Consider the following 23,828-nt stretch of genomic DNA (forward strand, 5'->3'; position numbering starts at 1 on the left):
CCAAAAACATGCATGTTGGGTTCAATGACGACTGGCCATAGGTGGGAATGTGACTGTGAATGGCTGTTTGTCTATTTTAGCCAGCAACCAGTTCAGGGTTATAACATAAAATTACGACAGTAATATCATATTTACCAGCTGTATTCAAATACTATATATTAATATAAAGCATGGAGAATTTAAAAATACAATAAGATGTTTTTGGGCCCCAATCACGGGTTTTATAAGCATTCTATGCCTAATTGGCATCACACAGAGATTATGAAAGCAAAGAGATCATAAAAGTAGCCTTGTAAATCTGTGACGTGAACATGAGTCCGGTTTGCTGCTCGTTTAATTGCACTTGCTGTTGACAAGACCGACAGCACAAGCATGGCGCATGGAGATTGTGTGACGCACATTACAGGCCAGGTCATGCTCCAACGCTGCAAAAGGTGATGAGCAGATGATGGGCTTCCTTAAACCACTTGCATATCTCCTCTGCGCATGCGTGCATGACAATCAGTCGTAAAAAAGAGGCTACCAAACAACAAGCGGTAGTAGTACAGAGGTGTATGCCTAACTGTACATGCATCTTAAAATTTACAGGCATTGTTTCAAACGCTTCAAGCCTTACGTGACAAAACGACAGATGCACTTTGTGCCATGTTTAACTGCTCTAAGGCAATTTAGAGGCGTGAACGTTGGTGTAAACAAAATGCAAAGCATTGTATGCCGCCGTTCATTCTTCACAATTAAAACTAAGAAGAAACTAAAGAAGCGATTATGCTCTGCAAGTGGTAGTAGTAGTACTAGTACTACTGGTGTAGTTGTGCTAAAGAATTTTATAATGTCACTAGCAGTATTAGTAGCATGGAGTTGTTGAAAACCACTGCATTTAAATGAAGATCCTCAACTCCCTTCAGCATATAGTGCTTTGACACTCAGAAGCCACAAAATGGTAGGAACGCACTACTTTAGTCCAAAAGAATTTCTAAATTTATGTCAACATTGTTCCTTGACACCCACATGCCACAAGATGGTGCCAAAGTAATATTTTATTGCTTCGGCCTTCGCACAAAAACTGAGACGAGGTGAGATTTAAAAAAAAAAAAAACAATCACAGGATTGGTGGATTTGTAAATATCTTATTAATAATTCAGCATTAAAAGCAGAATCTATACATCTCTTTTGTGACAACATCACATAGCGTGCAGTTTGTGCTCTGCCAGCGTGTAGTTAGGACACTTTTTACAGTGTCCACCTCCTCTTCCTCCTCCTCCTCAGTGAGTGGGCGGCTCCTGTTGTGCTCAGCTGTGTTACATCCTCCGGCCAGCGATGTTGTAGCTCACACGGGGCTTTGCTCATCCTTCCTTGCTCATCCTTTATAGAAGCAAAGCGTTTTGCGTGACCTGCTTTCAGCACCCAGTCGGCAGACAGCTCCCACTCTCTACACAGTCAAGCGGAGATCAGGCCAGCTGCTTCCCCGCCAAGGGCTTCACTCAAGCGGCTAGCAAGCTCGCAGCCTCCGCGGCGGCGGTCGGAGCCCCAGCAACCACTTTTTTTTTTTTAATAATTTTTTTTATTAGTATTTTTTTAATTTCATTTTATTTGATTTTTACATTTTTACTATTAGTTGAGGATGACGCCAACACACCTTTGCATCGTTTTCCATATTCTTGTTTTCAGTCTACTAAACCAAATATCTGCCTTTCCTACACCGACAGCATCCAGCGAGGGTGAGTTGGCCTTTTAAAGGGCATTATAACTCATTCATATTCAATATATTGTACAGTCTTTTAGATCTTACTACCAATGATAAGAGCGTTAGCATTAAAACACAATAACTGCAAAGGAAGAAACTTTAGTGACACAATACTGACTTGTAACAGACAATACCACAGAATCTCTCAACAACAGAATGAAATAGGCATTTAAGTGTGCAAAGGGGTTACAATGAACAATTGATAACTATTGACTAATACTAGCTCAGATTAGAGTCGGTTTTGTGGTTCTTTGTAACTGTTTCCAGCAGTTCTATGTCAATTTAGCTGTAAATCTGCTCATTAACAGAATACAGCAAATTGAGCTGCAGCTCAGCAGCGGCTGTTGAGGCCTTCGGTCTATTTTCGACTCAGTTTAATCTTTTGTTTGATAATCCGATTAAGGTCTGCCCAAACGAGAGGTGGGGGGAGTGCGAGGGCAGCAATTTTCATATGTCTGGAAGGTAAAACGGAAGCGATGACAAAACTTGCAAAATTGTAAAGTCAAGAAGATTCTGTTGGAATGAACCTACAGTTGCGGGAATATAATAGACCACTTCAAAATGATCAGTTTTGCCAACAAATCCTCATTGAGCTGCAAAAAAAAAAATACACAAGTGTTTATGTTGTTTCCTGTCTCTGGTTTATTATTGTTGCAGATAAAACTGTGTACAATCGACAGCTGACAGAAGAAAGACCCCTCCAAGAGCAGGTGAGGCTCTCTTGACTCTCCAACAATCAAAAGCTAACATCTGGAATGGAATTTTTTTTTTTCATAGAATGTTTGTCATTTCCTCAGATTGCCGAGGCGGACAGTGTGAAGGCTGCAGTACAGTTGGCTGGTAAGAGGAAATCATGTTGCTAATCAATTCATAAGTCAGCCCGAGTTCAGGTTTCAACACTGCCAGTAAGAAAATGCCTTGTCAATGCATCGAGAACCTAAAATGAGCCGATTGGTACTCAAGGGTTTTACTTGTGGTTAAGGTTACAAAGGGGTGGAACATTTCCAGTAAATATCTGTGAACTTTGCGGTAAATTTCTATGGTAAGAAAAGATGGGGAATTTTGGAAATATTTGAGGAATTCATGGGAATTGCATACGATTAGAGGGTGAATGAAATGAAAATGATCATATTCAAGCATAAATATAAACTTTGTGTTTTGTCAAAAGCTCCAACACTGAGGAAAAAAGTCATAGTAGCCTGCTTCATTTGAATATGTTTATCAGTTGCACATGATTTGTTAAACTGACATTTGATTATTTTTCAAGGAAAGGATGGGAATTAACGTCATCTTATACCACATTTTAATCAAATGTAAATGATTTAAAATTAAATCTTTTTTTCCAGTGTCATCCAACCAAAATTTTGGAAATTCCTGGTTTGTTCCCATTTCCATTCATTCAAGTTTCCAACTTTGAAAGTTGCATCAATTTTGCAACCTTATTCAAAGGCACCTCACGTGGGGGTTACTATGATAAATGATTTTCATTTGCGCTCCCTATCAGAGAGCAAGCGACCTGCCGTCTCGGAGGAGCCAGACAGCAATGACTCGACTGTGCTGAAGTCATTAGCCCAGAACCATAAATCCAAGGAGACCTCTGATGAGGTAAAGCAGAAGAAAGATGAGTACATTCCAGATGAATCTGATTCCACCAAGAGTCGCCGTCTGGTTGAGGATTACGACTCGACCAAGAACGGGATGGAGCACGGCAAGTAACAAGCAGAGTACTCTGCACTTAAATACAAATACAGGCACTTGTGTCAAAAAATACTCTGGAAAAATCGTATTTCATCTGGTTTACTTATGTAAAAGTCAAAAGGTACACTCTGAAATAGACAGAAAAGTAACAATTATTGTTTTCACTGTTAATTAGGTTTATGTACAATACGACAAAAAAAACAACCTTCTCTACATGAGGCTGCTGCCTGTTTTTCTAACCCCTAAATCTCAACTCTTTTCATTTATGTCGTCAAAAAAGCAAATGCTCAAGTACAGTGAAGATACCTGTAAAATCTACTTCGGTACAGAACAAAGCATTTATACTCATGGGCTCTACCCGAGTACAACTGAGACTCATCCAGTAGTTCTCATGGCTGCTCATGGGTGACCTTTGAATATGCCACGTGCGTCTCCAGGAATACATGAAAGAGAACACGTGGATGTCAGTGGGATTATCTCCCAATGCTTTTGTGCCAGACCTCACAAGCTCAAGCTTTAAAATCTCTTTTTTAATACAATGCCTCAATAATGTGAAAGATGCCACACAAGTCAAAATTGTCCTTTTTTAAATCAGGGTTACAATAGTTTGGGATTTTCCATCCATCCATTATCGATACCGCTTATCCTCACAAGGGTCACGGGTGTGCTGGAACCTATCCCAGCAGTCTTTGGGCAGTAGGCAGGGGACACCCTGAATTGGTTGCCAGCCAATCGCTGGGCACCTTTTGGATTTTCCATGGTAGTTCATTTTTATGTGGTCTTGACTTGACAGTCATGTTGATTAGTTTTTAGAGCAAGTTTGTTTGTTTTGGCTTGTTTTTATTTTGTTTTATTTTGAAAATGATTTGTTTTAGTTTAATTTTTATTAGTTTTAGTATTCGTTTTTATATGTATGTATTAGTTATATATATATATATAAAATTCCTTTTTTTTTTAAATTGAACCAGGGTGAGAGACTTGTTGTGTTTTAACATTTTAAAGTGGTCCCCAAGCTTTTTTTCTGCTTTTCTGACAAGCTTTCTTTTTCTTCAGTAAATGGTAGTACAATTGCTCCTTTCTTGGTTCACATTTGCTATCTATCTATCTATCTATCTATCTATCTATCTATCTATCTATCTATCTATCTATCTATCTATCTATCTATCTATCTATCTATCGATCTATCCGTCCATCCATCCATCCATCCATCTATCCGTCTATCCATCTAATTTGACTATAACTCAGAGATAAAAGCAAGTGGGCAAGTGGCTTGTAGTTCTTCTCAAAAGGATATCAAGCCACAAATGCACTTTAGAAGTTGGCAACTTGGAAAACAAGGGATGGAAAGCGAGACCCTCCTTACTTTATTTAAGATGTTATAGAGTTGTGTTGCGAGGGGCACGTGGTTGACTGGTTAGCACATCTGCCTCACAGTGCAGAGGTTGAGGGTTCAAATCTGGGCCCGGCCTTCCTGTCTGGAGTTTGCATGGTCTCCCCGTGCCTGCTTGGGTTTTCTGCAGGTAATCCTCTTTCTTCCCACATTCCAAAAAAAAAACATGCTTGGTAGGTGAATTGAACGCTCTGAAACTGTCTGTGTTATTGTGAGTGTGAATAGTTGCTTGTCTCTGTGTGCCCTGCGATTGGCTGGCAACCAGTTCAGGGTGTCCCCCGCCTACTGCCCGAAGACAGCTGGGATAGGCTCCAGCATGCCCACGACCCTTGTGAGGATAAGTGGTTTGGATAATGGATGGATGTGGTTGTGTTGCATCTAACTGTAGAAGAGATATGTATGCAATATTTTTAAAATAATAATTTTAATAATAATTTTATTGAGTTTTAACTACACAATGCTTACTGTGATTTTTTTTTCTTTAATTCATTCCAGACATGTCAAGAGCCACATAATCAAAACATTACAAACGATATACTGTAGCTATACACACCTGTCAATACAACTCATACATAAGTCCTTTTCAACATGCCCGAAAAGAGGCAAAACCCTAATCAGAACATACCTGTATAGGGTACATACATTAAAAAAAAAAAATGTTATTGTTGTATTTTCAGTCAGTCCAAATGGCTCGTGTATCAGTACCAGGCCATGGACCAGTGGTTGGGGACCACTGGTTCAACCAAATGCAAGAGTGTAGGAATAAGCCTAAGGACAAGATTTAAACATTTTTACAGAAATAAAAAAAAAGAAAGTAAATCTGGAGACAGTGCAAAATGCTTCCTCAAGTACCATAGAACAACACATGACAGTATCTTATAAATGAGGATGTAACAAAACATAACATACTTTTTAAAAAAGCAAATGTACCAAATTATTGCAAGAGGATTCCAGTCCGCCTAAAAAAAGCATACGATAAATGCTTTTGCATCAGATATTTTTCAAGAGATAAAACATCATCAAGCACAAAAACGTCCCGCCGTATGACTCAGCATAATAGAATCTCTGAAGTGGGATGAGTCAGACACAAATCAGTTCCCGCATATGGCCCAGCATCTGTGAGCTTCTCGTCAGCTTATGTTACATCACAAAAAAACAGCAAAGCATACTTTGGATGTTCTTCTGTCGTTCCTCGGAGTGAGACAACAGTAGCTTGAAGATGATCCAATAAGTCAGCACACGCTTGCTCCTTGTGGGAGACACGGGAGTTATAAAAGAGTTGAGCTGTACGAATAACATCTCTCTCATAAGCAAGAGCAAAAAAATATACATGCCGTAGTCAAAGTACTGGGACACTTGCCAAAACACCTACTTGAAGTAAAAATGGAAGAAAACATGAGCAGTGTTCGAACACATTGTCACAATTCACTTCTTCATACGTTTTTTTCTGACCTATCCTCCTTTATTCGCTCACTTATTTGCAATTTTTGTGCTCAGTCCAAAGCCCTGTCTCATATAAAAGTATTTGGCACAAAAGCTACTTTTTATGAGTTGAAGGCAGGAGACAGGCCATATTCCTGTCTTATATAGTGTAAATGTGGAACTTTGCCGCCTTCCCGCTACACATTTTTTTTATTGGCCCACCACATCTTCTGTTAATAAAATTAAACCTGGCCAGCATCAAAAAGTTACGAGAAAAAGTTGTCAGAGAATGAAAATCATTTAAATTTGACAAAATGTAATTAAATTTGAAAGGTTGGTGACAAAAACAGCAACAACCTCGCTTCGATTATCGACACATAGCTCCCTCTCTAAACGGGAGAGAAGGAAGTGGGGAAGGGGAGATGAGAAGTGGCAGTAAAACAGCCCAAAATGAAGCCAGATGACAGGGTGTAAGGCAGGGCAAGACACTAATTGTATATACTCAGTATATACTCAGTCTTCAATCAAGATATAAACCTATACCGTACATATAAGCCTAATTAATTGGTTTTAGCATAGTTCTTAAACACAAGGTGATATGGGCCCACGTCTTCCTTCCATTTTTCCATGTGGCCCTCAGCAGAAAAAGTCCGGTCCTGATTGATGAATTAATTGAAGGTCCTTTGAGGATGGCAGGAAGATGGTTGTGAATCAGCTGCAGTGTATTCTGTCGAATGAACGGAGTGCAACCTGATTATCTAACACAAATGATGTCGCTTCCCCTCCCAGATGACACAGACACGTTCCGCCAGGTGGACGGCACTCCGTTGACGGCCGACGACATCGTTCAGAAGATCGCAAACAAGATCTACGAGGAGGACGACAGAGGCGTCTTTGACCGGATTGTGTCCAAGCTGCTCAAACTGGGTCTGGTAGGTTTGACAGTAGTAGACAGTACACATCGTGAGGCTTGAACTTTCTCTTATGCAGAAACAATGGTGGGAACTAACCAAGTACAAATACGTTGTTACTAAACTTTGGTGGATTCTCAGATACAGTGGTGCCTTGCGATATAACTGACCCATCTGTCATGTACCCGGTACCGTATTTCGGTATCTCTGTGTTATACTGCCGCCAAGTGGATTAGGCGCATACACCAGTAGCGAGCAGCGAAATGTCCATTGAATTGAAGCAGAAAGAATGACAAAAACAGTTTCATTCTTTACCTTTATTTAATTGTGTCATTACTGTATGTTTTTATGAAATACACTATTATACAGTGCTATTTTTCTTATTATAAACACATGACAAAAAATGTGTTGTTTTTTTTGGAGGGAGTCTAGAATGGATTGATGGCATTTCTCTTCATCTCGCTGGATAAAGATGATATGAAAAATGAGTGTTTATGAGCTATGAGTGATGAGCATTGGTCACAAAATGAATTCAACTCATATCTCAAGGTACCGCTGTACTGTACTTTACTTGAGTATTTAGTTTTCTGACAATTCTTTTATCTGTACTTTTTTGTAGGGCCCAACCAATTCATCAGCCGCAGAGTTAATCGGCTGATATGAAATTGCAAAGAAGTGCTCACTAACGCAGATTTGTACAGATGAGTGAACAATATTTGAGAGAAAGAGGCATTTTACAGTGCATACATAAAAAAGGTCTTACAGCTATGAATTCCTCTAATGGGAAGTGGGAGCCAAAACTAAAGTAATAATAATAATAATAAGTGTTGCACTTTTATTGTTATTCACTAAGTACAGGAGTCGAATCAGTACTCTTTTACACACGTATCTGTACATCTTATTAACTACCTTTGTCACCTCTCTGCAGTGATAGTGTCTGTCTCTCGGAAATGAAAGGCAATAAAATAAGATGTGTGAATTGGATTTTGCTCACCTGTGTATTACTGTTTACGACACCTCGAGACCTCCGTTTCTTTCAGTCGGCCACTCACAAGCATGGATCCACGTTATACAATCCACAGTTGGTTTCTTGCTGTTTGTTTTCCGGTTAGATAACAGAAAGTCAGGCTGACACGTTGGAGTATCAGGTGGCCGAGGCCCTGCAGGATCTCATCACCAAGAATGCCAAAGACAACGAGATCGAGGACAGCAATGAAGAGGAAGTCAGGGGTGTGCAGCACGCCCAGTCGGCAAACTTGGTAATCGGCAATTCACAATTAGGAAGTGATGGCGGTAAAATGAAGTTGATTTCAATGAATATAAAATGCTGCGTCCATCAGCAGGATAAATGGGAGCACCCCAGTAGGCGTTACAATGACGAGGACAAAGAGGAGGAGGAGGAGGTTATGGATGAGGTGGACAGGGATGCTGAAGACGAGGACGAGACGCTAGATAACGCTTGGGACAAAGACGACGCCGAGGACGACAATGAAGTGAGCCCAGAGGACGGCCTTCAAGATCTTCAGTACTTTCCCAATTTCTACCGCCTGCTCAGGAGCCTCAATTCCGGTGAGCACAATGTTAACTTAAATCACACACACACACATAGCCTCCAATTCAAGACAAAGACCTGGACATGTTGTTGCCAAGGCAACGCGGCGTTCTGGGATGAGTCACTGTTTAGTCCGCCTTTGTAAATTGACATACAGGAACACACGCCCACACGCACGCACACACACGCACACAAACAACACTAATTATTCATAATTCCATCATCCAGACCCCTTCAGCCAAACACCACACAATAATGTCGATACGACGGCAACTAATTATTGCCAACACAAGACAATAAGTCACCTCTGTGCAAGGTGGCAAAAGTACTCACATTCTGTACTCAAGTAAATGTATAACCGCTAAGGACTGTTTCAACTCCTTTATTTAACGTAAAAGTAATCAAGCACTGTACTCTTATCAGATGGTTTATACAGGATTATCAAAATTCATATTTACCTCACACACACACACACAAATAAAATGCTCTCATTCACACAAGTTAATTCAAAACAAATAAGTAAATACTCGAGTAATGTAAAAATACCTGAAAAATGTACTTCAGTGCAGTACAGTACTTGGCTACTTCCCAATCACTGCTCCTGATTGTTTGGTGATTGTCTCAGATCAAGACGCTCAGGAAAGAGAGACGCTCATCACCATCATGAAGACGCTGATTGATTTTGTAAAGATGATGGTCAAGTACGGCACCATCACACCTGAGGAGGGCGTGTCCTATCTTGGTAAGACCACTTTACTTAAAGAGGAAATCAACCCAAGAATATGTTCCAATCGTGCCCATTAATTGAAACAAGGCATTCTGATAAATATTGCGTTTGTGGAATAAGAGTAAAGCAGCAAAATCTACCCCTTTTTAGCCATCTCCGGGGGCGGCCATTTTGTCACTTTTGTCCACCGAAAATGACATCACAGTTGCTCAGGGCTCAGGTAACGACCAATCACGGCTCAGCTTCATAAAAAAGGTCAGCCGTGATTGGTCGTTACCTGAGCGTTGAGCAACTGGGATGTCATTTTCAGTCGACAGAAGTGACAAAATGGCCGCCCCAGAAGTGGCTAAAAATGGGCGGATTCACTCTTATTCCATGAACGCAATATTTATCAGAATGCCCTGTTTCAACTAGTGGGCTTGCATAGAACATATTCTTGAAAAAATATGTTTGGGTTGACTTCCACTTTAAAGAACATTTACTGAGGAGACCTTGGAACAAAAAAAAAAAAAAACAATAATAACCAATTTTTCCAATAATGCAGGCTATTTGTTTCTGGTAATGCTGAGTATTGACTATGCTACAATATAAAATCATACGTTCTAATAGTTTGATGTTAATATTAAATATATTCCATGATCCAGGTAAAGGAAATATTTGATATGATCTTTTTCTTTCACCAAATTTTTTCCCCTTGTCAGTCAGGGCAGCACAGTGTAAAGCTCGAAGTGACAGATTAGTGTCGAGGGTTCAATAACCAGCCTGCTTTGATTGCTCATCATCACATGAAGGCTTTTCACATGTGAAGCACAGCTGTCACTTGCTTCTCCTTCCTTTAACTTTCTGTTCTATTATTCAGTTATTTTTCCTTGTATTTAAGACAAGCACTACATTTTAATGTGAAAATTGTGTCAAAACAAACAACAAAAAAGAAACCATGCTTTGGTAAACTGGAACTGGGTCAGCATAATACAAAAAAGAGCATGTGTGCAAATAGTTTTTCTCGACTTTTGGAGAATTGGGGTAGCAATGATATAGGTCTGTAATTTGTAAACAAGTGTTTGTCTGCACTCTTATCAATCGGAATAACTTTTGCTATTTTCATTTTTTGACAGTAAATCGCCGGTTGCGGTTAAGAGAGATTGCACTATATGTTTTATAATACTTTTTACTAATGCCATATCAATATTTAAACAGTCAGTGGACTTTTTATTTTTTTTGTGTTTTAACAATATGTAATATTTCTCTATCATTTACAGCATTAAGGAACAAAGTGGAGACAAATGTGCTTGGTATACGCAAGATTTGCGTCTTCCTTAGAGTAAATCTCAGACCAGTTTTGATTTTCTAGATCCATCTTTAAGACAGTAATAATACGTTCTGTTCTAAGTCTTATTTCTGATGTATAAATCATTTGTTTTAATCTATTGTTGAAATAATTTTGAATAATTGCAAATACAGGCAAGTGATCACTTAAAACATTTATAAGAAGACCATTTACTATTTAATTATCAATTTTATTAGTAAATATGTTATCTATTAATGTAGCTGTGTCTATTGTTATTCTACTAGGTTTTATAATTACCGGAAAAAGACAATTACTACACATTGCGTTAATAAAGTCAATAGTTTTCTGTTGGCCATTTGGATTTAATAAATCAACATTTAGATCCCCACAAAGTAGTGACAGTTTCTTATCATTACAATAGCTAAGAATGTCAGCTAGTTTTTCAATGCAAATACCAAGGCAAGATCCTGGTGTTCTATAGACACATCTTATGATAATATTAGATGATTTTTTTTTTTTTATACGTATCTCAATTGTATAAAATCACTGTTGAATGAGCATGAAAAGTTCTCCAGAAATTGCTCTCGTCCATTATCAGGTCGTTAATCATCACAATACAGAACTATACGGAGGCTGTAGATGTTAGAGTTCTTCACATGACCCTGAGGAGCAGCTGGCCATTAATGACCATGTACAGCTGAACAAAACAGCCATTACGCATGATGTGAGTTTCCATGGCAACCTCTTGGCCTTGGCCATATGGTTGTTATAGATTGGTACGAGGGATAATTGGTCAGAATTTCACAATCACTTGCAACAATGTTAACTCGAGCCGCCCTCGCCCCCAGTTGACCTGGATGCTCATTGAGTCAACAAGGTGCAGGATCCAAGAAAAAGAATTTCTTTCGAAAAATAATAGACAAGATGCAAAGCACACAGAGGAGGAGGAAAAGCAATGTTTTGGTGTGGTTAGCTGTTCAATGTTGAGGAGGAGGCTGCAAAAAAACAGCATTTTGCCGCAATACTAGCGTCAGTGGGCGGTGTGAATACAGAAAGAACTTGCTAAGAGAAAGTGAGATTGTAAGAAAGAAGTACCGTAGTAAGCCATTATGATTGTAGATGAGGGATCACGTCTGTGCAAAATAAGAATAACATTAACCTACATTTACTGTCCCTTTGTGATTCAAGCAGGGAAAACAAGATTATGCTTTCAATGCACTATAAAGCACTTTCAATTAAAAGAACCGTCAACATGAATAGCATGAAGAGCAGTTGTTGTCAAACTATTTTCTATAAATGTAAGCCACTGTAACTCTACGCACAGTTTGAACATTAACACTGTGCTTAAATATAGGAAAATAAAAACTGTATTTCAATTTTATTTAGTTTTTAGATTTTATCAAAATATACGCTTGCATAAATATTGTACGAAAAGGTTTGGCAACAAAACTTTAGAAAAGATGAAATCCAAATGTATTGCACTTAAAGTTAAACACAACTGAACTGAAGTGAAATACATACTGCATTCAAATAAAAAAAAAAAAAAAGTTCAGGCTTCTGTAACATTATGCACAGTTTAAACATTTAATCCTGTGATTTTTTTCCCCCATGTAGCACGAGAGGGAGCCTGCTAGGCTTTAACTCATTGTGGGATGAGTAAAGAGTTGTCATGCTTTTTTTTTGGTCACTCTTGTAGAAAACCTGGACGCTATGATTGCGATGCAGACCAAGAACAAGCTTGGAAAGGCTCTCGGAGCACCAGACTTTACCGGACCTAATGGTGAATAAACAAAACATTCATATTTGTCTGAGGACATCCATTGCTTGTTGTTTAGTTAGCTGCCATTTGTTTCAGTAATTCCCAAACTTAAGTGAGCCAAGGCACATATGTTATGACAAAATTGGATGGCATACCACATAAAAAAGTCACAAAAAGTAAAGGCGATCTTGTGTCAATTTACTCATAATTTTACCTACTAAGCGTGAAATATGGGCTTAAAAAAAGAGACATTATATGTTGTCCGTCAGGGTTGCGCGGTTTTGGAGAAACAGAATATGGATGCTGACTATAGCGATGTTGATACTATTGTGATATTATATGAATGATATAACATGTACATTAAGAAATTACATTTTTATTATCTAATGAAAGAAGTACATGTTTTCATGCTGCTAAATAAGCAGGCTCAATGTGTTCTCAGGTGATTCAATGTTATTCCCCTAGATAATGTCCAACTATTGGGTGGCAATGCACATTTAAGTTTGTATCTGACTGGTCGAATTCAGATAAAAACTTACAATTCCATAAGAAAATTATTGCATGTCTTTGCGATATGCACATAGGCCATTATTGCGATATTGGTATTTATTATTGTGCAGCCCCATTGTCCATGGTGACTTGTCAATAGAGGGCCCCAGGGCGCCGCCCTATAACTGATGGTGGGCACCACATTGAAACCCTTGAGGGCAAAGTATTAAATAAAAATATCGATGACAGAAATATTTCAAAATACATGCATATCTATTTTTAGATGAGCAGAATAAATAGTATACAGTTAATGAATAGAAAATATTTAACCCTCATCCCTGTTGTCTGATTTTGGTGCGATTTTTCTGGGGCACATAAATCTTACCCTACTGACTCTCACACTTGCAGTAGCTCCTCTTCAATGCAATATTGGAGACAGGACCAAGGCGGGGCGCTATTTACCGGTGTTGGCGAATTCCTTTTTCATTAATCACTTTCGGACCAATTAAGTGAAATTGGATTATTTCCTGTGGCACACCTGTTAATCCTCTATGGTACAGTGGTTATTTTAATTGATCATAGCTCAACCAATAAGAATATATTGATTTAAAAGCAGTCATCATTACCAAGGCTTTTCGTCGTTGATCGGGTTGTGTTTTATTGCCCTATTAACCCTCTAGGCTCTCTACTGGCCATTTGTGTCCATTTCACATTCTTTTCTTTTTTTTCAAATCTATTTTAGATGTGTTAATGCAAATGTAATGAAACTTCTCAAGGATGAGGATTTCTTTTTTTTTTCAGATTTTATTTCCAACCAACTGGGATCCACTGAATAAATAGATTTTTTAAAAAGGTTTCCCCAATCTGCGTTAACTGTGCTAACAAACTGAAATTCGAATAGTCAGTAATAATAATAATAATAATAATAATAATAATAATAATAATAATGCCTATTTTATGCCAATAACAAGAACTGATATTTAAAATCATCAAGCAGTAAAAGAAGCATTTTTAAAATATTAGGCAAAATGTATTTTTGGTAATGACCAGAGCTGGGCACTTGAGCCTTTTTTGCCTGTCCGGCCGCGACCCTGCACTCTTGACCTAGGTACCCTTCCGGCCGCGACCCACTGCCCTTATTCATAAAAATGATCACCCCCCCCCCCCCCCCCCCCCCCAAAAAAGGGTGTGATTGACGCCGCCGCGGGAGAGATGCTAACGGCAGAGGCTTTTTAAGGATCATTAGCTGGCTAATTTACTATTCGAACCCGCTCTGGACACGCTTCAAATGCGCCAGTAGTACTCACCCAACTGCATGCTTACTTGCATTGCGAGCCCCAGGGTTGGTTTTGTCGTATTGTATAATTGTTTGGGTCCAACAGACGGCCAGAAGTCGCATTCAACAAGTTATTTATTTTCCACACTTCCCTTCGTTCGCGGCCTTCAAAATAAAGGCATACCAGCAAACCACTATACATAGCATGTTTGCTACGGCGTATTTTCGGAAGTAGGAAAGACGCCAGAAGAAGTGCATGAACTCCACCTTGATGTGGCAGCGTCATACTTGAGTGCTGCGCGCAGCTTGACTATACTCGTGGACACAAGTTGTTTTGAAGAAGTTGAGTTCCAAGTCGGTCGGCGTCGCTTCAAACAGACAGCGACAACAAAGGATATCGTGCCTGCTACAACCATAAAGGGACCAAGATGACTAGACTATGCATTTAATTTTATTGCCAAACTAGTTTGCTTTGCAGCAGCAATGAGCTACGTGGTGCATTCTCTCCTCCGTGTGGGAAACTGTATGTCATCGCAACATGTGACAGAACGGACCGATCTGAGCAGCAACAATTGCTGATGTGTGCGTAGCATGTGTTGCAGACCTGTCACCAACAGCACAATGCGTCGGTCACGTGAATCAATGCGGGAGTAGAAAGAAGCCTAAAAAGAAGCCTTTGACCGAGTAGGCTGAGATGAAATTTGGAAGCCTCGCGACTACGTCAAACGCATGAGGACCGATTAGTGGGCCGGACTAAAATCCACTTCCGGCCATGCTTAATCCAGCCATTTTAAAAAATTTGTCAGCCCCCAACCCCCGCCCCAAAAATGGGCATCCGGCCAGACCGGTCGGACCCTCCGGGGACGGACTGCCCAGCTCTGGTAATGACTAAGCTGAAAGCGTAGTTAAATCAAACAAAGCCTGGGGGTTAATCGAGTGTTGTTTCCGGGCAGTGGGAAAGAATTTGGACGAGGACGACAACACCAAAGCCGAGGCTGCCAAGATGCAGAAGGAGTACGAGAACCTGAAGGACTCCACCAAGCAGGATCAGCCATCTACCAGTCAGTCCACAAATCAGCTGCAATGAACCCACGTCATGACAATTCGATGTGATGCCATATAGCCATTGAAACCAAAGGCCTTTTTATTTATTGATTATTATTATTATATTATGCAAAATAACTTTAAAAGTTTCCCAAGTCCAGTCCTCGAAAGCCCCTATCCAATCAGTTTTAGATGCCTCCTTCCTCCACCACACCTGATTCAAATGATCAGCTCATCGGCAAGCTTTGTAGACACCTGATAATGATCCTGATCATTTGAATCAGGAGTGTTGAAGTTGGGAGACATTAAAAACAGGCTGGCTCTTGAGGACAGGACTTGGGATTTGGCATTTGACAGAAATGCAAATGAAACAAAAATACCTAAATTGTCATTTGTTTTGCCCTGAAATTGGATGACTTTCACTGAACAAAAGTGCACAAATATCTAAAAATATTCTTTAGTAGCCAAAGTTTGTGTACACTCAGGCTCTTAAAGATTACATTTGGCCCATGTCTATTACATTGGATTTTAGATTTACCAGTTTCTGTTAACTAAAGGAAAATGGTCAGAATCCTGAAACCGCACATGCCACAAATTGTACGTATGCATTTTTTTAAATGGGATGGACAGTGGCAACAGCGTTCAAAAAGGAATTTGAAATTGTACCAAGAACCCACTGTGTCCCCACCTCATTTGAACATGTTCCTGCAGAAACATGCATCTGTGGGTCTATGAAGGGTGAAGGGGGGATTGCAAAACAGTAAACATGAAAAATGAACAGTATGTAAGAGTTCAAAATACATGCATGTTCTACTTTAATTGGAACTAAATGATGTCACTTCAATGAAAAAAAAACAACAACGTCGCCTTTGTCTTCTTGGACTGCAAAACAAAGTGGACCTTTTGTTTCCGCCAGCAGGAGATGAATAAATCAATAACTAAATAAATAAAGAAATAAATAAGACAGCACAGACGAGCCAATCATAGCACAATGTCCGTGTCTGGCCCAGAACTAGGCCAGTCCAATAAGAGATGGCCAAAAGCCTATCACAGCTGCCGTTATTTCCCGTCCCTGTACGCTCCACTGTACTCGCTCAATAGTAAAACGGGATTATCCTCTTCAATAAATATCTGATGAAAAGCATTCTCTTTTTTTCACTGATATATTGGGAACATACCCATGACAACTTCAACTATAAACACAGATACATATTTTTAGTCCATCAGGATACTGTTTTTTCGGTGAGCAAACGCAAAACTCCTGATCAGTATGCTTTGATCGTTATCAACAGATCGGCCCGGCAAATCCGAGACGTATCTGGAGGCCATCAGAAAGAACATTGAGTGGCTAAAGAAGCACAACAAGGAAGAAGGCAAGGACGGTGAGTTGAATGAAGGAACTCATGTCCCGAGAATTTTGGTGGGTCACAAGCAGGCATGGAAGAGCTCAAACCTTTAATCTCTTTTTCTTGTCCCTAATCTGCATTTGAAATGAGTGCTTGAGCGATGCTTGACTAGACACTTGCTCCGCAGCTAATGAATATGGATCACTCTTGATGAGTTTGTCCTAATTACTGCTGATTCGACTGACTTGTTCAGCAACAAAGGTCTATTCAGTAAACCCCTCCTACTTGTTTCTCTCCATTAACCCATTGAGGCCTAAAACGCCTGGATCAACATCTCCCCAAAACGTAAGGGCCACTATGGAATCACCTGATGTTTTCCCAGAAACTGAACACCTACAAAATAATTAATAATAGCTCATCCCCCGTAGCAGTTAGAAAGAATTTGAGAGCTTAGACACGTGGCTTTCACACAGGCATGAGTTTATTATTATTTTCTGTTTCAATCAAAAATTTTAAAATAAAGTGTCAGTGCAAGAGAAGCACTATTTTTGATTTTAAAAATGTAGTGGTAATTACCATCCTCTATTCTGTTACAAAGCCCTCGATATTGTCATTGTCTACAAACATGTATCTTAACCACATATCACGTTCAACTGGTTCTACTGGTGTAACAGGGCCAGAAAAACAACTTGGATGTATTTATTGTACTACATTATAACTACACAAAATCTGTGAATTGATACCTGACGTGTTCTTTTATTATCCTCCATAACCAAAGGGTGGGACAAGCATTTTTACGTGTTTCCCTACGTTAATAATTAATGTGGCATTGCCTCTTTTAAGTTGTCCTCACGCGTTAATTTTTACCCTTCCTGACGGTGCAGTCATGTCAAGGTGCCCTACTCTTCTGTCCAAACTGCGTATATTTAAAATGCAGACCAGAAAGTGGGAACAAAGATGAAACTAAATTGAACTTTCCACTTTTACAAAGAGGAAAATGCCTTCGATTTCAAAGATCTATTATTTCTGTTGTTTGGCAAGTGTTGTTGTTTCTTTGGCTGTGACCGTCGACCCTGAAAACTGATTGACGCACAAAAGTCTCCCTGCTGCTGTAAAAATCAATGCCCAGCGCTATTTCATTTGGCAGCGGGAAATGAAATGTTAATGAGCTCTAGCTGCGTGAGCCATGAACAGCAGAATGTGATAGCTGCATGAAAATTGCATTTTACACTGGGCGCTCAGAGGTTTCAATTCATCATGTGTGGAGAACCAGGTGCTGTTAAACAAAAAGCCAGGGTGCCTTTGAAAAGAAACGTTGAAAGAATTTTGACAAGCCTTAATTTGCAGGACAACAAAGGCCAGCAGGGAGGTTTTAACTGTGTCTCATCTTCGAGCTTCTATGTGGGACACTTCATTAGTATTCTAGTGTGGGATGGTTGTCTGGGACAACAGCCGCCTCCCCGCCTATCTGTCACCAAAGAAGACAAACACTTGATAATAGGAGAAAGTACGCTGAACACACTCACAGTTAAAGAGTACATCCAGCTGACTCAAAGTGGCACAATCACTCATCGTGTTAGCCTACATGGATAAAAAGTCATTTCAAGTATTTATTCCAATACCCTTGAAATCCATCTTAAGCTGTACTAGTACAGTGGTGCCTTGAGATATGAGTGACCCAACTTCAAGATACGAACCGTCATTCGGTCAATTTTTTTGCTTTGACTCGTGACCAAAAATCTGAGATACAAGCTCTGTATGGTGGCAGCGAATTCAATTCAACTCACTTCACAAACAAGCTGCAATTTGTAGGGGTGTAACGGTACACGTGGGTGTATTAATACGTTTCGGTATGGCATGTTCGGTTCGGTCCACTTGCGTTCGGTTCGGTCCACTTATTAGCGCGAGTTTACGCACGCACAGGCGATACTGACTGTTGAACACGGGAGAGGAGGGTAGCGGCACAAAAGAGAGAGCCAGAAAAGAGCCAGAGCTCGAAGGTCCGCCCGTTCACTGCGGTCTCCTGTTTGGGAACATTCTGGCTTTCCTGTTCCCAATCGCCGATGGGGAAAGGTACGTGGAGGAGTCCCAAAGTTGTGTGCCGACATTGCTACATGAGATTGGTTGGCTAAGTTGCAGATAGCATGTCTAACACGCACGGCATGATCCGACTGCGAATGTTTCTTAGACGAGGGAGCAAAAACTTCAAACATAAATAACGAGATTTCCATATTGTAGCGTCTTCCAGGAACAGGAACTGTCAGATGTAATTTAATTATCACGTTTTTATTAATCCAAGTACAACTGCTCGCTCTCTTCTTTCTCTGCTGCTCCACTCGCTCACCTTACGATGCATTCATGAACCTCGGAAACATCACAACTCAGCAACACACAAATCCGACCACAACACAGATAACCCAATTCGTTACAATATGCTGTTGAACATTCAAACATTTCGATGCCTAAAAAGTGTATACAATTTCATAAAAACTTTTTAAAGTTACTGTATTTCTTTCATTATAATGACATGGTCTGAGATCAAATTGTATTTGAATGCACTGCTATACAGTTCAGTCTTGGTTCTCACTAGTACAGCACACTAATAGAACAACACAAGCAGAACAACTGTGTTTTACTAATATGTTTTTCCACTACTGTATGACATTTTCTCTACTCAAGTAGGACAACTTTGTCCAACTTTAAAAGGGCATGTCACTAGTGAGGCTTCATGCTTTTAGTACTACTAGTGTAGTGCTGGATGTTAACTAGTACAATTTTATGTCAGTACTAGTAGCATGCATTTGTGTACTTGTGCAGTTTTGCCTCAAAGAGCGTACTAGTACCTTAACCCATATGAAGAATATTAGTACCTCAAAAGGCTGAGGTCATTAGATCGTGCAAGTGTACCTAATTAAGTGTCCAGTGTTTACATTGAATTTTCTCTGTTGTCGGAAAAGAAGAGCAGGTGGAAAACAAAGGTCTCCTTGACCTCAGCCAGTGCCATAGAAACAGAGCGAGCGACCATTTATTGTGTTTACTCCACCAGACGCACCCATTAGGACAATCTCAGATGGCAGGTTGTTTGGAAACGTGTACGTGTGTGTATGTGCGCATGTGTTACGCCTACACATCACACAGATTAGGCAGAAGGGCAGATGGACACACAAGCCACATGCTGGTTTTGGTTCTTGGCTCCTCACAGTCAAGATTGAAAGAATCTAATCATGTTGCTTTTAAATCCCTGACACACGTCATGTTTGTCATCAGCAAACTGTGTCCCGGCAACTTTATCGTGAATGGAGGTACGTCGTTAACAGGGGTTTCCTTATTGAAATTCTTTACTGTGGGTCATCTGCCACTTTAATTAGTGTCGGAAAAGTGATAATTTTGTTCCTAAAACTGATAACAAACAGCTCATTTCTGGAGCTAACCCGGTACTGCTGTGATATTATTGGGATGAATAAAAGGACAAGGGAAATTAAAACTGTCTTTGATAAGGGTAAAAGATATGTTGCTTATTAGTAGGAATTGACTTTCCGATGTGAATTACTGTATGGTGGCAGCGAATTCAATTATATATATATATATATATATATATATATATATATATATATATTTTTTTTAGAGGGTGTTTCAGAGCTATTTGAGGATATTTTGAAATCCGTTTTTACTCGGGCTAATGTTGCATTTTTTTGTCTCAGGAAAACTATAATTTATACAAGTCCATGTTTCTGTATGTTGTGCACTAGTTATTTGAAATCTCTTGAGCGGGACAGAAAATGCCCTTTGATTCTGGAATGTCCCTATTGGGGACAAGTCTAACATTTGCTTTATGTTTTTTTTCTACCACACATGCTTAGACTGACCTCAATCCCTTGTAACGATAACCACAGCACAGATTACATCTTGTTTGGGTGTCGTGATGATTGACCTATCCTTAATACAAGCCCCTGTGAGTTTATCACCCACGCTGAGTGGCTATAGATCATCCACTCATTAGCCACAACAATAGGTGCACCTTTCCAGAGCTACATTACATCAACAAGTCTGCCTGTACAAAGATGATAATGCTCAGTTTGATACCAAGTTACAATAAAGCCCACTAAATTGCTTTCAAATAGACTCCTCTGAATGTAATACATTTTTGGAATTCTTCATCATTGTGGGCTCACTATTTGGCAAGCTAGTGTTGCATTACTTCTGGTAAATCTCTGATGATGTAATTATCAGAAAAAGGCAAAGAGGGAGCCGTTTTGTCAAATGTAAGACATTATTAAATAATATCTGCGATCTTGTGATATTAAAATTGCCACAATATATCGTTGTCATCATGTCACGATATTAATAGCAGCAAATCTGTTTTAAAGCCCAAGTTGTTTTCCATTTGTGCAGTTCCAATACCCTCTGGTGGTTAGCTTATTAGTGCAGTTTAATTTGATGCATGACTGGCCAAGCCTATTTCTTTGTAAATGCTGTTATTATGTACAAAAACTAAATATTGTGATGTTTTTTTAGCTCTTTTTTTTTATATTGTGAGCTTTTGTACAGCATTGTGACCTAAACCTCTCCACAACATCATGACAATTATTGTATCTTTGAGGTTCATATCGTGATATTATCGTATCGTGACATTTGGCTATCGTGACATCCCTTATTATTAACCAAAGATGCGAAGCAGTAGGCTCACCTGTTTTCTGGGTTTGGTCATGTATTTTAACATTGGTCAAGTCACTAATTAGCCACCAGCTAATTTCAGTGGGAGTTTTAAAATTAATGCCATACTTGTTGACATTTTTTGAAAATTAATGCTACACTTGTTAACATACAAGTATAGCATTAATTTATTAAATTAGTTCCCCTCAGTTATTACTTTCTGAGTGATGCACCTCATCATACTGAGAGCTGTTGACAATCTCATCTAAGCCAAATGAGGTAACGTGATCATTGTGTTGTGTTTGTGTGCCAGACTATGACCTGTCCAAACTGAAGGACTTCATGGACCAGCAGGTGGACTCTTACATCGAGAAGGGCATCATAGCCAGGGATGAGGGGGACACCATCAAAAGGATCTACAGCAGCCTGTGACATCATCCACTACCCTCTAGAACTGAATCAAAATACTAAGAGAACATTTCATTTCTTACTTACACTTGATCCCCATGGCATGGTAAAGTGTATTCATAATAATGACTTACTCTCCCATACATGCTACAATCATATTGAGGGAAAGGATATAACAAAACTACATGAAAGAAGGCACTAAAATAATTTCATTAATCTTTGCATGGCAAGATTGAAGAGTAATAATCCCTAGCTTTGTCATTTCTATTATATTTTTAAATCACAAACAGCTTTGGAAAATAGTACGAGATCAATATCTGATAATTTTGCAGAGGCTTTTAATTTTATCTATATATCAATCTACATATATATACATACATACACATATATATATATATATATATATATATATATATATATATATATATATATATATATATATAGTATATACACACATATGCATATATTAGTGCTGTCAAGCAATTAACATTTTTTAAATCATAAAATTTTCCATAATTAATTGCATTTTTCTACTTCTATTTTCTACAAAGCTTGTAACAGGTATTCGCTTGAGTAAAATCATGGAATTCATGTAAAATCATTAACTAAAAAGTATCATTAGAGTCAGAGATTGGTCTAAGAGCTTTCTTTGATCCTTGAATACAATTCTCCTATAAAATATAACTGTTGAACAAAACGATCAGTACTGACTAAATTTAACAGGCATCTTTCTTATATTCTTCTCATGGAAACCATTTTCAAACGCCTCGCTTGTAGGTTTAGTACTGCCCACGAGGACCACATTTGCGAGGCCCCGTCGAGGTATTGAGAAAGATATTTTGCTCTGAGATATGCCGCAAACACGTACAACTAATATGGTGTTTCAATTTGGGTTTGGAAATGACGCAAGTGACTTTAGATTTATCCAACAAGCGTCAAGTAAGTAAAACAAACTACTTACAGCCCATGTCTATCCACCTTTGCGCCAGCGACTCTTCAAAATTTGGCTGCACACGTGAGCAGAGGTTATAAGCTGCCACTGGAAGTAAATAAACTGTTTAACTGAGTTAATTTTTTTTTTTAATGATTTCAACATTTTTAATTTGTCTCCAGTTAATTCTTTAACAGCTCTAATATATATGTGTGTGTGCGTGCAACCCTTTTCTGTTTTTGTTGTATATATGAGATCTTATTCTATTCCTGCCTTTTATATTACCAAAAATATATTTGTGTATTACGTTATAGTGAACTGCTATAATAACCCTGGGGTCCATAAGGGGGCAATGTGTCAACCATTTCTCTTCATGTGTCTGTACATTATTTTCATCTGAGTAGTCAAGTCACACAAGATGAAGTATTTTACAAAGAAAATATGTGTTTTTTTGTTTTTTTTTCCTAGAGTGTGAAAGCAATTAAAAAAAACTGTCTTTTCTTTGCAAGTGTGCTTAATGAGGCTTAATAGAGGAAAAATGGTAATAGGGAGTAAAATATCACACACGCGAGGACATGCATTACGATGACAACACATCAGGTTTCAATACACGTAACAAAAACACTAAATGCAACTTATTTTTTTTTTTTTGCTTCCATTTTTCATGAGCTGAAATCAAAATGTTCACAAATCTGTCTAAACATTACAAATTTCCCCACTGTGGGATCAATAAAGGCATTCTTATCTTATCTTATCTTAAACCTCCTTTACAGAGGTAATCCACCCAACTCACATTAGTCAGCATGATTACCGCATAGGTGTGCTTTAGGCTGCCGGCTATAAAAGGCCACTCAAAAATGTGCGGCTCTATAACACAGCCCAACGCATGTCGCCACTGTTGTTGATGTCGCAACTTTTGAGGGAGCCTGCAATTGGCATGCTGACTGGACGACTGATCATCTGAGCTGTTGCTTACGATCGGAGTGTTAATTTCTCCAACATAAGGCCGTCTCCAGTTTGTCATCATAACAGACTTGAGTGGACAAATGGTCACAACCGATGGCGTCTGGCACTTTGGAGAGGCGCTCTCTTCACAGTCCCAATTTTTACGGTACAAGGCAGACGAGGCAGTCGGTAGACGGCATGTAAGGCATTGTGTGGGTGAGCCATTTGCCGTCAACGTTGTAACC

The 23,828-nt window shown here is 39.2% G+C and overlaps 1 protein-coding gene across 3 annotated transcripts; it reads left to right on the top strand.

Moving 5' to 3' along the window:
• Positions 1-1,268: 1,268 nt before the first annotated feature.
• scg3 (secretogranin III) lies at positions 1,269-23,139 on the top strand. Of its 3 annotated transcripts, none has more exons than XM_086025287.1 (12): positions 1,270-1,718; positions 2,402-2,454; positions 2,542-2,584; positions 3,249-3,452; positions 7,044-7,186; positions 8,278-8,424; positions 8,509-8,734; positions 9,343-9,459; positions 12,429-12,512; positions 15,210-15,317; positions 16,593-16,682; positions 21,613-23,139. In XM_086025287.1, exons 1-12 carry the CDS (start codon positions 1,622-1,624, stop codon positions 21,729-21,731), a joined length of 1,431 nt encoding a protein of 476 aa, XP_085881413.1. In that variant the 5' UTR covers positions 1,270-1,621; the 3' UTR covers positions 21,732-23,139. The 3 variants fall into 3 exon arrangements, with proteins under 3 accessions (XP_085881414.1, XP_085881413.1, XP_085881411.1); XM_086025285.1 differs by having other exon boundaries at positions 1,273-1,718; positions 8,506-8,734; XM_086025288.1 differs by lacking the exon at positions 15,210-15,317 and having other exon boundaries at positions 1,269-1,718; positions 8,506-8,734.
• The last annotated feature ends 689 nt before the right edge of the window (positions 23,140-23,828 follow it).

The sequence above is a fragment of the Filicampus tigris genome, chromosome 3 (genome assembly GCF_054856515.1).
Source record: "Filicampus tigris isolate MCC_2025a chromosome 3, RoL_Ftig_1.0, whole genome shotgun sequence".
NCBI classification, from domain to species: Eukaryota; Metazoa; Chordata; class Actinopteri; order Syngnathiformes; family Syngnathidae; genus Filicampus; species Filicampus tigris.

What these genes read in the sequence shown, in the direction of transcription:
- scg3 (XM_086025285.1), top strand. Translation starts at nt 1,622, where the DNA reads ATGACGCCAACACACCTTTGCATCGTTTTCCATATTCTTGTTTTCAGT. An exon ending in GGAGGGCGTGTCCTATCTTG is followed by an intron (nt 9,460 to 12,428) that starts GTAAGACCACTT and finishes TCACTCTTGTAG; the next exon opens with AAAACCTGGACGCTATGATT. An exon ending in AGACTTTACCGGACCTAATG is followed by an intron (nt 12,513 to 15,209) that starts GTGAATAAACAA and finishes GTTTCCGGGCAG; the next exon opens with TGGGAAAGAATTTGGACGAG.